This window comes from Trachemys scripta, chromosome 10 (assembly GCF_013100865.1).
Source record: "Trachemys scripta elegans isolate TJP31775 chromosome 10, CAS_Tse_1.0, whole genome shotgun sequence".
In the NCBI taxonomy this organism is placed as follows: Eukaryota; Metazoa; Chordata; order Testudines; family Emydidae; genus Trachemys; species Trachemys scripta.
Window position 1 is genome coordinate 32,177,950 of NC_048307.1, and position 13,121 is coordinate 32,191,070.

Here is a 13,121-nt window from a genome sequence, read left to right on the forward strand (position 1 = left end):
GCCACAAACATAAATCTTTAATGTGAGTAAGACTGGCAAGAGAACAGCATATTTTACTTACATTTTTATATTTAGACCAAAACTCCTCATAAGCAAAGGTGCTATAAAGAACAAAATGCTCCAACATGATAAACCGCAACATACAACAAATCAATGCATGGTGGGTTCCTTTCTAACACTCTATTACACTTGTGTGATCAGCTTTAGAGTTTTATTTGTTATTAGAGCCTTTGTGTTCCTAGAAAGGAAATACACTGGGCCAGGCCTTGCTCTCAGCAACATGTACACCCCTGCCACTGGCTTCAACAGGAGTTGCAGGTGTAACTGAAGACAAGATCTGAGCCCAGCATATCAATCAGCTGCCAACCTGTGTGATGTTCCCTCATCATAGGTTAATTTATTCTAATGATGACCTTGTAAATAAGAGCCCTGAAAAGCAGGAGCTCACCGATTGCGATACATAGAGATTACAAAACAATAATTAAAATGCAATATTAATTGTAAAACAAAAAGGAACTAGATTCCCCCCAATACCTAAACATGCATCTAGAAGACTAACACACCAAGGACAACTCCTGCACCTCTGCAAAAAAACAAACAAAACCCCCACTCCCCCGCAAATTAAAGGAAATCGAAGAGTTAAGTGAATTATCAGAGGCTCAGCAAGGAAAAAAAATGGCTGGAAAACCCCAGCACACTGCCCACACTAATGCAATAGTATTTACAAATACCTTAAGTTTCCACTATGGGAAAATGGTAAGATTTAACTGTGTTAATTTCAGATACCTGCCTTACCTAATTAATAAGTAGGCTGGGAAGTCAAAACTGGACAGCAGTGGCTGGAGTTACATTACTTTAGTTCATGATTCTGCACATACTAACTGCTTCAGCTAAATTATTCTGTGGGAAGTCTCACAATAGCACGATCCTTGTGATCGCCACTGTGGCTGACACAGTGAACTCAGAGGAAGTTTTTCCTCCCTAATTTTAAAATTAATCTAGTTACAGATATTTGATTCTTCCCACACTGTGTTATAGTCCAGGTTCCTTTCACCTCAGTTGTAAGCACCAATGAGATAAGCCAGTTCAGTGTAAATTCATATACACAGAAACCAGGCCAAGGGCCCACCCTTATTAGGCAACCTTCTGTCTTAAGAGGCCACACCTCAAGGTGCCATCACATGTACAAAGTACAATTCTGCTCTACCCTGATTGGAAGGCTACCTCCATTAAGCATGACTGAACTCCGTTACAAAGAGATCAATCCAGATATTGTGTTTCACTTGAACACAGGCTTTTTATAGTAGGTATGTGTAAATATTACTAGGGATAGGCCCAAGCATATCTCAGTATTGTGCCCCAGGTACTTTGGTCATCGTCATGAAGATGAACTGGAGTTGTTTAAGAGGGAAATTAGGGGCTAGTTTTGTTTGTCCTAAATTAGCTGGAATACTGAGATGTTTCTCAAACACTGGAAACACAAAATGAGTTGCTAAGCACTTAAAAAAAGCAAGAAAAACCTTAAATTCCTCTGGATGTGCACAAACCAAAGGAAAAATGTGAATTTAGGTAGCACCAGTGCCACTGATGATCTCAAACTCGAATTGTGAGAAGGGGCAAGTGGACGTTCCAAAAGGGTATCAGTGTTACAAATGATACAGCAGGTTACGTTTCCAACCATAGCACTAGCTCTAACTGCTGCATTCCTTGTGTCATGCCAATCAACACATATGTAAATCACTGATCTATGTTGAAGTCAATTCATCAGATTTATTTATTCCTACTAAAACAAAATCCTGGTAAACAGTACGTAACTCTGTATCTCTACAAACTCACAGCTATCTGCCAAATAATAAAAATTCAAAACTACAAAAGATGAGTTGTGTTCAGTAAATATAAATGGGAAATTTAGGCTTTTTGTAGAATGTTTATCAGACTATTTACAGTGCAATACAGATCATTTGAGTTCAGATCTCGCCAGCTTCTCTCTCTTCCGATCTCTTGGAACGAGATTTGCCATTTGTGCTCTCATGCCGTCTTTCAGAAGAGCTCTTCTCTTTCCTCTCTCTGTCTCGTGACTTTTCTCTTGAAGATCGGTCTCTAGAGGATCTGAAGTACAAACCAAGCCACTGTAAAATTTTGCATCTAAAAGCATTCATAAATGTGCACTTGATGGCAAAGAGTTGTTTCTATCAGGAAATAAAGTATGTCTCAGGAGGCACATGCTTAGATAATGCTATGTCAGGACTACAGGTCACCCTGTAGTGAACTGAAAGATCAGACAGTCTCTCGGTGAGCTTTGTGTAACAGCCACCATCATGTGACTATTTGTGGAAGTCAAGGAACATTTCTCAGTGGTAAGAGAAACATGTAGGCTTTGTCACTCTCCCCTTAAATAGCTTGACACAGGAGACTCTTTAGGATGTTGCCTACAGAGCAACAGTAGAAGTGTGCACAGTTCCTTTCACTTCAGCTCTATTTCTGTTTCTCTTACAGCACTTTTGGCTATACTGAGAGACAGTGGCTTCCTGCCTAGAGTGCTCCTTTACATTAAATTGACTCTCCTCCTTGGGCTCAAATGTTTGTGTAGTCCTGGGCTTTTGGTACTTTGCCTCTTGAGAACTATCAGTTTTGCCAGCATCCTCTGTTCAAAACAACAGCTGTAATTTTGGACTCAGGGACCACTCTGCTAGCACACATTATCATACGATAGCTAGGATTTTAATCAAGGCTTGACTACTTCAGCCTGGGCAGAATTAAGTAAACTAGCTTCCTTAAGTCCAATCTTCCAGTAGCGACCTATGCTAAGAGTCAACTAGTCATCAAACACCCTTCAAGAGGTGCTATTCCCATCAGGTTCCTTACACCCCCGGTACCTTCAGAGGGCATGGGAAGCATTTTATTCTAGAGCTCCTACGATATAGAAACATTTCCTTTCTAGTCACAAAAGGTTGGTGTAGGGTTTTATTTACATGCAAGCTTCAATTTCTCTGGAAGGTAAGGTTGAGACACTATATCAAATGCTTTCATAACACCCAGATATATCAAAGCCACCATTTTGTCTTCATCTCTATGTCAGTCATTCAGCCCCCAAAACAAGCTAGCCTGTTTGAGAAGGTGTATTCTTTAGCCCCTCCCCTCAATGGTGCCTCTTGCCCATAATTCCATTAGTTTCCAGACGTTTGGAGAGCTCTGCTTTGCTATGGAATAGTAATTGTCAGGCTCACTAATTTCTTTTTAGAAAATGGGATTGCCACCGGCTTTTCACCAATCTTCTGGAACCTCCCCAGTTCATGAGTTTTCAGAAATGCCTGTCACTGGAACAATAAGTTTGTTAGCCAATTCCTATGGGGCACATGTTATCCAAGGGGGCTAGTTTGTATATGTTGAAGTTTTCCGAAGTATTCCCTTACCTGCTCTTTAGCAATAGTTATTACAGGGTCTTCCTCACTTCCTAATTGTCCAAACTTCTTTTCTTTATTTTTCATGTTCAAGACAGATTTAAAAAAGGACTTTAGTATCTCAGCCATTTGTGAGTCAACATTATTTTCACCCCCCCCTTATTTATTAACAGGCCTACTTTCTCTCTGATGCTTCTTTCCCTCCCCCTTCGCATATCTGTAAAAACCCTTCTTATTCCCCATAGCTCCTGAGCTAGCAGTCGCACAAGCACCGTGTGTGCATAATGTGTTGTATATCATTTGCATTGTACTCAGGTGGGTTCAAGAAGGGGGATGCAGTACTAAACACAGCTTCCTCAAAGCTGTCCAGAGCACTGTTAGAGCATGCTATGGCTGACTTCAGCAAAAAGCCTGCTGACATGCATGCACACACAGGATCAGCATTTAGGCCCTTGGCTTTTGGACTTACAAGTACTGCAAGGGAGCATGCTCGTCCCTTGAGGTGCAGAGTATTTAATATTACTCTTAGATGCCTGCTCCCACCCTTCCACTAACCCAGAGACTATTTTAGGGGCCAGCTCCCGAAGAGACACATCAAGCTCTTCTGTAATATGGGACCTTGAGGGAAGAGAGGAGTAAAGGGGAAATGCCATAACTCCTGCAGTCCCCTTGCCCTCCCAAAACATGGGAATTCCTAGAGAACCATCCATCCCTCCTGCCAGAACATGCCAGAGACCGATCAAGATGTAGTCTAGGCTCCAGCAAACAATATACCCCTTTCCCAATGACAACCCACCAGAAAAGAACATGTGTCTGAGACCCCCTTAAATGCGGAGATGATATAGAACCATACCAAGAGGCAGCTGTGCAAACAGTAGACAGCCCATGCCATGCTGATGCCCAACATCTCTTTTGTACTTTGCTTTTAGCAGGCTAAGAGGGAAGTTCCAGATTTGCCCCAACAGGCTCTTTGGCCTTTTTCTATAGAGGCGTGAGTGAGGGAAAGTTTTCCCTAACAGCGGGCCCTCATTTTGTGATTCAAAAAGAAAAGCAAAGGTTCTCCTCTAGACACACATCTCTATTACACCAGTCATGCCTCAACTTGCTCCCTGGCACCATCATCTGCAGATGACCATGGGGAAGAACGTCACAGGCTTGGGGGTTAGTCACAGTTCTTATAGAACAGTGGTTTTCAAACTGAGGGTCCACAGACTATGTCTAAGATTTCCAAAGGGGTCCACACCTCCATTTGAAATTTTTTAGGGGTCTGCAAATGAAAAAAGGGTAGAAAACCACTGTCCTACATGCTTTAGTTCCTAACTTTAAGGTTAGCCCCAGTCCCCCTGGGTGGAAGGCCATTCACAACATCAAGGACTCCCACAGAAGGGCTCCCCCAGCTGGTGGTGCTGTGTGAAGGGGAGTACATACTTGTGTTTTGAACTCCTGTCTCTGGAACCCCGTCGGTGACCTCTGCTGTGGCTGCGTGAGCGGCTCCGATGGCGTCTGTGTCTGTCTCGCTCTCGGGACCTGGAGCGGGACTTTCGTTTCTCGCGGGAAGCGGATCGTGAGCGCCTTCGTCTCCTGTCCCGAGATCGTGATCTGAGAGAACACACAAGCAGTTTCAAACCCCAAGGTTCTGTACACGTGAGACACCTCCCTGCCAACACAGTCAAGACAGGGGCATTCCAGAGTAACACTGCATCTGAAGAGACAGCAGCAACCAACTTCAGTTGTGCTTCACTATACATCCGTCCTAACGTAGAAGGCAACCCAGCCCAGGGAGCACACACCATCCTGGGACGGAGGGCAATCAACAAGAACCCAAAGCTGGTAAATTCCAAACGGGAAACCAGCTGACAAGCTCCTAACCTCAACGTCCATTCAAACACATGCTGATATAGCGCACAGCTACAGTGCAGCAGTCAGAAATGGGACCACACATTAAAGGAAGAGAAGCTGAGGAATAAATGGCTATGGGAAGTGCCATGCAAGATCTTTAGAAGGACTGCAAATGAACTCTTTCCTATGAAAATGCTGCACTTTAAAAAGTAAACTCATTTCAATCTGTCCTAAAACAAGCAGCAAAGGGTGACAATATATTTGTAAGGAAGTGGGGAGAAAAGTTTAACAATCACGAAGTTGTTCCTGGCACAGAATGCCATTGTACTGATGTGCCAGGGACATCTGGCATCCATCTACAGTTGCCGGAATCCCAACAACTTTGTACTTACAAAGCACATTCCATTCAGGGACTCCAAAGCTCTGTGCACACAAACGATACAGACATTCTACTGCAAACAGGCATCCAGCATATTCACTTGTTTAAATGCTGGAGTTAATGTGCCCAGTGCCTGGATGTCTGGAGTAGTCGGCACTTCTCTCTCAAGTTACTGCATTCCTCTGTCCGCACAGATCACTTTTAGAGACTAGGGAAGTGTAGGGTCCTGAAAGTGCACTTGTGGCAGTTCCATTTTCATTCAACAAGGGCAACAGGTGGGTCTGGGAAATCACAGCAACTATTGAAAGTATTACTAGGCTTCTGATTACCATACCCAGGAACCAAACACAATTAAACTAGGCAGGAACAAGCACATGCACATGCTGTATTGAATAAGCCTTCGTAAGATTTACATACTCACCTTCTGCGATCTCTATTTTTGGAGCCAGACCTAGAAAGAAGAGCAAAGTTTATTTCAGAAAGTGAACAACAAAGAGAAAATTCATGACATCACTATGGGTTTTCATAAGATCTCCCATTTTATAACATCGCTGTTCTCCAGGACACTGCAGCACACTGAGTAACTTGGCCCCTCAACTGAGGCCAACAGCATAGTGGAAATCAGATGTACATCAATGGCTTATTCAACTCCAAAAAACTGCATTGGTCCAACTTGGTTTTGGGTGCTCCATGTAACAATAATTAAATGCAAAACCAACACCCACCCATTCGCTGTAGTGTTAAAGTATGCACACTGCCCTCTGTTATGTACAGTATTAACATCTCATCATTTGTGTACCACCTTTGACCAGTCGTTTTCAACCTGTGGTCCGTGGACCTGAGAGTCTGCAGACTATGTCTATAAGCTTGTCATTACTATAGAACAGTGGTTTTGAACCTGGGGTCCACAGACTGAAAGCCACTGCCTTAGACACATGTAGCTGAGATTTCTTGAGGCCATGAATTTTAAAGTTATCATAAGGAATTGTGCAATAGCTCAGACTTAAGGTTGCATGTTCAACCTTTAATTTTGCAATAACTCCCTTCTGGCAGTTTAACCTTGCACACATCCATTAACAGAAAATTACATGAAAAATGTTGAGTGAAGGGTGAAGTCTTGTTTTAAATGGACATTATTAAACAAACAACTCCTGGCTAAGAGGCCAGAACCCCATACTAAGGAAGGGACTTTAGTGAGAGGGTGCATTTACTGAATGAAGTCAGTATGTATCATGACTTAGCCACAAGGAAAGTTATTAGTTAATTATAGCACTGGAAGATAAAAAGGGAATTCTGCTAACAGAACAGTAACAAGGTTGGAACTGAACTTGGAGCTAGACAGATTTAGCACATGCTGACAAGCTGGGCTTAAGGTACAGCTGATACACGAGAAAGAAGTTAAATCAATGTTGTCTTACTCCCGTGATATAACTCAACTTGACAAATAGAACAGCAGAGCCTTCCTATAGACAAGCGACATTTAAGATCATTTTTGGTGTTCCCTACTGTATCTTCAAATAAAAATGTCACGCTGTAACAGGTATGGAATTTGACAGCTTTAGGAAGATAATGTTCCCTTCAAAAGCATTGACCACTATCTGACTCTCCGGAAGAGGCCTGAACTTTCAGAGGGGTGGGAATGTATGCTCTGTATGGGTCAAAGGCTGAAGAAGGGCTGTGGTATCTGCTCAGGCAAAGCCATATGGGAAGCCTGCAGGTACCAAGTGAGGTTCTAGGCCAACACTTTAAGCTCTTAGCATGTATAGCGTTGTGTATGTCCAGAAGCATCATGCTCAGCCAGGTCTGGCATGGGATCCAACACTAATAACTAGCACGCCACCAATCCCACACCTAAAGAGCCATTAACCTGCGTCTCTCTCCTGACCCTCAGGAACCAGGCTTTTGGAAGGAAGGAAGGAAGGAGGAGCTGAGAAGAGGCAGCCTCTGGGGGAAGTGAGCCAGCATTGTGGGACAGTCTGACCAAAGAAACTCTTGAGTATTTTCTCAAGGCAGCCAGGTCAGGTTTGGTGAGTTTCTGGCAGAAACGAGCTCCACACTTGAGAGGCTACCATGGAGAGGACTCTCCTTAAGATAGACATATGACAGCATCCAGGCATGTTATGGCCCTGAGGTGGATCAGAGAGAGGCTACCAGGAGGCAGGAGGCAGCTGGACCGTAAGCCATTTAGGGCTTCATTTTTAGGAACCTTGCATTTTTGTGGGTGTATTCCTGGCAGCCAGCACAGTGACCTCATCCGCCAGCCACATCAGTGCCTGCGGAGCAACCCCTCTGATCAGTCCAAGGTAAAGCACATTGCCGCAGCATTTCCTAGATGCCAACAAAGCAGGACGATAGAAGCAAGGTCTTTGAGAGCGGAGAGCTCAGTTTTTGGCCATCCAAAGGCAACAAAAGGATTTTCTGGACACCATGTTGGGGGTCTCGTTGCAGAGATGTATACAGTAATGCCCTGAGACTATGGATCATTTTCACAATGAATGGGGAGACGCTGCCAACTGATGGGGCACTCAGATGCTGCCAGTTCCCCCAGAGGCTGCCCCCTGCGAACAGGCACGATCATGTCCAGGCTGAGCTTAAGCCAGCTGGTTTCTATGCAATATCCTTGTCTGTCAGTCATACTGGAGGAAGCAGGAAGAGAGTTCTTTCTGGGTCACCAGCATACAAACATAATAGCTCACGTTGTCTCGCTCTCCCCTAGGTTATTTACATCCACATTGAACAAGAGGCAACAAGAACCACCCACAGCTGAAAGCCACCAAGAAGAGCAAACACCCTCTGGGATTTCTCAAACAGGAATGAGCAGAACCATAGCAGGAAGATTCCTGGCACTCCTGCTGTGTCCCAAAGGTAAGTCAAAAGCACCTCACTGGTAAGGTATGAAAGGCTGCTGAAGAAAGGGATAGATAAGACGACAAAATATAATATTGCCTCTATATAAATCCATGGTATGCCCACATGTTGAATACTGCATGCAGATGTGGTCACCCCATTTCAAAAAAATATATATTGGAAAAGGTTCAGAAAAGGGCAACAAAAATGATTAGGGGTATGGAACGTCTGCCATATAAGGAGAGATTAATAAGACTGGGACTTTTCAGCTTGGAAAAGAGACGACTAAGTGGGGTACGATAGAAGTCTATAAAATCATGACTGGTGTGGAGAAAGTAAATAAGGAAGTGTTATTTACTCCTCATAACACAAGAACTAGGGGTCACCAAATGAAATTAATAGGCAGCAGGTTTACAACAAGCAAAAGGAAGTATTTTTTCACACAGCGCACAGTCAACCTGTGGAACTCTTTGCCAGAAGATGTTGTGAAGGCCAAGATTGTAACAGGGTTCAAAAAAGAACTAGATAAGTTCATGGAGGATAGCTCCATCAATGGCTATTAGCCAGGATGGGCAGAGATGGTGCCCCTAGCCTCTGTTTGCCAGAAGATGGGAATAGGCAACAGGGGATGGATCACTTGATGATTACCTGTTCTATTCATTTCCTCTGAGGCATCTGGCGTTGGAAGATGGGATACTGGGCTAGATGGACCTTTGGTCTGACCCAGTATGGCCGTTATGTTCTTAATTAGTGAAGATGCCTGCCATCTGTTCCTTGCCTCGACATCTTCACTCACAGATTGGTGCTGTTTCAGTACAATGTCCTAACCTGAAGTCTGTTCATGGAATTAGTGCATGGCAGGAGCTATTTGAGCAGATCTAGCAGCACCTTCTTAGTAATTTCAGAAGGATAGAGACTGGGCCATAGTTCAAGCCGTGTGTTCAGAGTTGGTTTCTTAAGCAGGGGATAAGCCAGCACATGCCTGAAAGTTCCTAGGAGCCTCTAGCTTTCAGCAATGCAGCTGAAGATAAAAAAAAAAAAAAAAAAAAAAATCTATATGGTGCTGCAGTGAGTCGGTGTGGCTCCCCTCTTGCCCAGCAAGGCAGGACAGGAAGTATAAAGGCTGGCCGACGGAGCTCGGTCAGGGCCCAGCTGCCGCACGGAGCGGACGTGCCGCCGGGAGCCCGCTGAGACCCGAGACCGTTGCCCTAACTGGCCGGAGCTCCCCCGAGCCCACTACGAGGAGGAGCCGCCGGAACCCCCCCTGCACCCGGTATTGGGAGGAGCCGTCGGACCTGCCCTGCGCCAACTACGAAGGCGAGGAGCCTCCAGAGCCTCTCCGCCCCTCTTGTTACCCGGCGGAGCCGCCGGAGCCCCAGTGGCCGGATTTCCCCGAGGAGCTGCCGGACCTGCCCCCAAGCCCCAGGCCGGAGGAACCAATGCTGGTGGCCTGGCCTGGACCCGGCGGCACCAATGAGGTAGGCCCTGAGGGGGAACCAGGAAGTAGCCCAGGGGTAGCCGACCCCGGTCAGGCTGCAGACGCATGTGAGCCGATGTCAGTGGGCCCCTTACTGAATGAGGGAGGCAACCTAGTGACCGAGGATGTGGAAAAAGCTAATGTACTCAATGATTTTTTTGCCTCTGTCTTCACGAACAAGGTCAGCTCCCAGATTGCTGCACTGGGCAGTACAGTATGGGGAGAAGGTGACCAGCCCTCTGTGGAGAAAGAAGTGGTTTGGGACTATTTAGAAAAACTGGACGTGCACAAGTCCATGGGGCCGGATGCGCTGCATCCGAGGGTGCTAAAGGAGTTGGCGGGTGAGATTGCAGAGCCATTAGCCATTATTTTTGAAAACTCATGGCCATCGGGGGAGGTCCCAGATGACTGGAAAAAGGCTAATGTAGTGCCCATCTTTAAAAAAGGGAAGAAGGAGGATCCGGGGAACTACAGGCCAGTCAGCCTCACCTCAGTCCCTGGAAAAATCATGGAGCAGGTCCTCAAGGAATCAATTATGAAACATTTAGAGGAGAGGAAAGTGATCAGGAACAGTCAGCATGGATTCACGAAGGGGAAGTCGTGCCTGACTAACCTAATTGCCTTCTATGACGAGATAACTGGATCTGTGGATGAGGGGAAAGCAGTGGATATGTTATTTCTTGACTTTAGCAAAGCTTCTGATACGGTCTTCCACAGTATTCTTGCCGCCAAGTTAAAGAAGTATGGGCTGGATGAATGGACTGTAAGGTGGATAGAAAGCTGGCTAGATCGTCGGGCTCAATGAGTAGTGATCAATGGCTCCATGTCTAGTTGGCAGCTGGTTTCAAGCGGAGTGCCCCAAGGGTCGGTCCTGGGGCTGGTTTTGTTTAATATCTTTATTAATGATCTGGAGGATGGTGTGGACTGCACTCTCAGCAAGTTTGCAGATGACACTAAACTAGGAGGCGTGGTAGATACACTAGAGGATAGGGATCGGATACAGAGGGACCTAGACAAATTAGAGGATTGGGCCAAAAAAAAAAAACAACCTGATGAGGTTCAACAAGGACAAGTGCAGAGTCCTGCACTTAGGACGGAAGAATCCCCTGCACTGCTACAGACTAGGGACCGAATGGCTAGGTAGCAGTTCTGCAGAAAAGAACCTGGGGTCACAGTGGACAAGAAGCTGGATATGAGTCAACAGTGTGCTCTTGTTGCCAAGAAAGCTAACGGCATTTTGGGCTGTATAAGTAGGGGCATTGCCAGCAGATCGAGGAACATGATCGTTCCCCTTTATTCGACATTGATGAGGCCTCATCTGGAATACTGTGTCCAGTTTTGGGCCCCACACTACAAGAAGGATGTGGAAAAATTGGAAAGAGTCCAACGGAGGGCAACAAAAATTATTAGGGGTCTGGAGCACATGACTTATGAGGAGAGGCTGAGGGAACTGGGATTGTTTAGTCTCCAGAAGAGAAGAATGAGGGGGGATTTGATAACAGCCTTCAACTACCTGAAGGGGGGTTCCAAAGAGGATGGAGCTCGGCTGTTCTCAGTGGTGGCAGATGACAGAACAAGGAGCAATGGTCTCAAGTTGCAGTGGGGGAGGTCCAGGTTGGATATTAGGAAAAACTATTTCACTAGGAGGGTGGTGAAACACTGGAATGCGTTACCTAGGGAGGTGGTGGAGTCTCCTTCCTTGGAGGTTTTTAAGTCCCGGCTTGACAAAGCCCTGGCTGGGATGATTTAGTTGGGAACTGGTCCTGCTTTGAGCAGGGGGTTGGACTAGATGACCTCTTGAGGTCCCTTCCAACCCTGATATTCTATGATTTAGTGTGTTTCGGTCAGGACACCCCACTGACCAGCAGCAACACGAGCCGCTGCTAGGGCCCCGGGCTGGGATGCAGTGGAGTGGGTGGGCCTGCTTCCCCCCCTGCCACCCCACTCTTGGGTGGCAGGTTTCCCCCTCACCCAACGCTCAGGTGTAGGAACCTGGGCCTACCCAACTGTTTGCTCAGCCCCTGCACCAGAGGGCCTGAGCTGTGACTGTTTGTGCCCCGCCCTGATCCAGGGCCTGGGCCTCCCTGATTGTTTGCTCAGCCCCTGTACCCGAGGGTCTGAGCTCCCTGAGTGTTGCTCAGCCCCTGCACCAGAGGGCCTGAGCCCTGAACTAACTGTTGTTTGCTCAGCCTCTGCCCCAAAGGGCCTGAGCTGTGACTGTTTGTGCCCCACTCTGATCCAGGGCCTGGGCCTCCGAACTACTCGTTGCATTGTTGCTCAGCCCCTGCACCAGAGGACCTGAGCCCCTGAACTAACTGGCTGTTGTTCCACCAGTGGTGAGTCAGTGTGGCTCCCCTCCTGCCCAGGAGGGTCAAGCCCCGGCACAAACCTCTTACAGGTGCTTTTTTTTCTTAATCCAGTGCACTCCTAGGAGCTTACACAGGGACAACAACAGTGCCAGGAATGAACCTGACACAAGGCTCACCTGCTTAGTCATGGTTAGCCCCCATTGCCTATGCCACAGCAGATCTCTCTTAGCCCTTAATGACAGCATTATTTTGGAAAGGATCCATCTGTCATTTTCAGGGTTCTTGTAACAGCCACAAATATGAGAGCTGCACTCTTTTACAGCCCATCCCTGAAGAGGGGCTCACTTGCTTTCACTCACCGTCTGCCCATTCTCTCTTCTCTTTCTCTCTCTTCTCTCCGCCTCAGACGATCTTGGTTTCTTTTCTCCTGTTTTTCTGCCACCATTTTCTAAGTTGAGAAAAAATTCACATGCTGCGTTAGACACACAACAAGGGAGTAAACTAAGACAGCGGGAAGACCTTGCAGTTGGAGGCAAAAATGCAGTAATTCAATAGATTTGTGCAACATTTGCCTTTTCCAACACGTCATGTCATCTCTTTATTGGCTTGAAAGGGATTCAGATTCCAAGGCCAGAAGGGACCATTGCGATCACCTTGTCTGACCTCCTGAGTAACACAGGCCATAGACAATCCCCATAGTCCTCATTTACAATTTCACTTTGAAACCTATCAGCTAGCCAGCTTTTAATCAATTTGATGTGCGCCATGTTAATTTTTTATCACTTGAGCTTTTTAATCAAAAAGTGTTGTGCAGCATCATGTCAAATAACGTACAGAAGTCGCAGTATATTATTACAGCAACACTAGTA

General features: G+C 46.0%; 1 protein-coding gene across 5 annotated transcripts in view; it reads right to left on the minus strand.

Moving 5' to 3' along the window:
* The window catches only part of LUC7L (LUC7 like), a 41,260-nt gene continuing 28,139 nt past the window's right edge, over positions 1-13,121 (minus strand). For 4 of the 5 annotated variants that reach the window (XM_034783159.1, XM_034783155.1, XM_034783158.1 and 1 more), the window contains 4 exons: positions 12,612-12,700; positions 6,041-6,070; positions 4,830-5,000; positions 1-2,109 (listed from right to left, as the gene is read on the minus strand). In XM_034783159.1, coding sequence (XP_034639050.1) covers positions 1,968-2,109; positions 4,830-5,000; positions 6,041-6,070; positions 12,612-12,700 — 432 coding nt within the window. In that variant the 3' untranslated portion in view covers positions 1-1,967. Of the gene's footprint in view, positions 2,110-3,413; positions 3,476-4,829; positions 5,001-6,040; positions 6,071-12,611; positions 12,701-13,121 lie in introns of all 5 variants that reach the window. The other variant, XM_034783156.1, reaches the window with a different exon arrangement.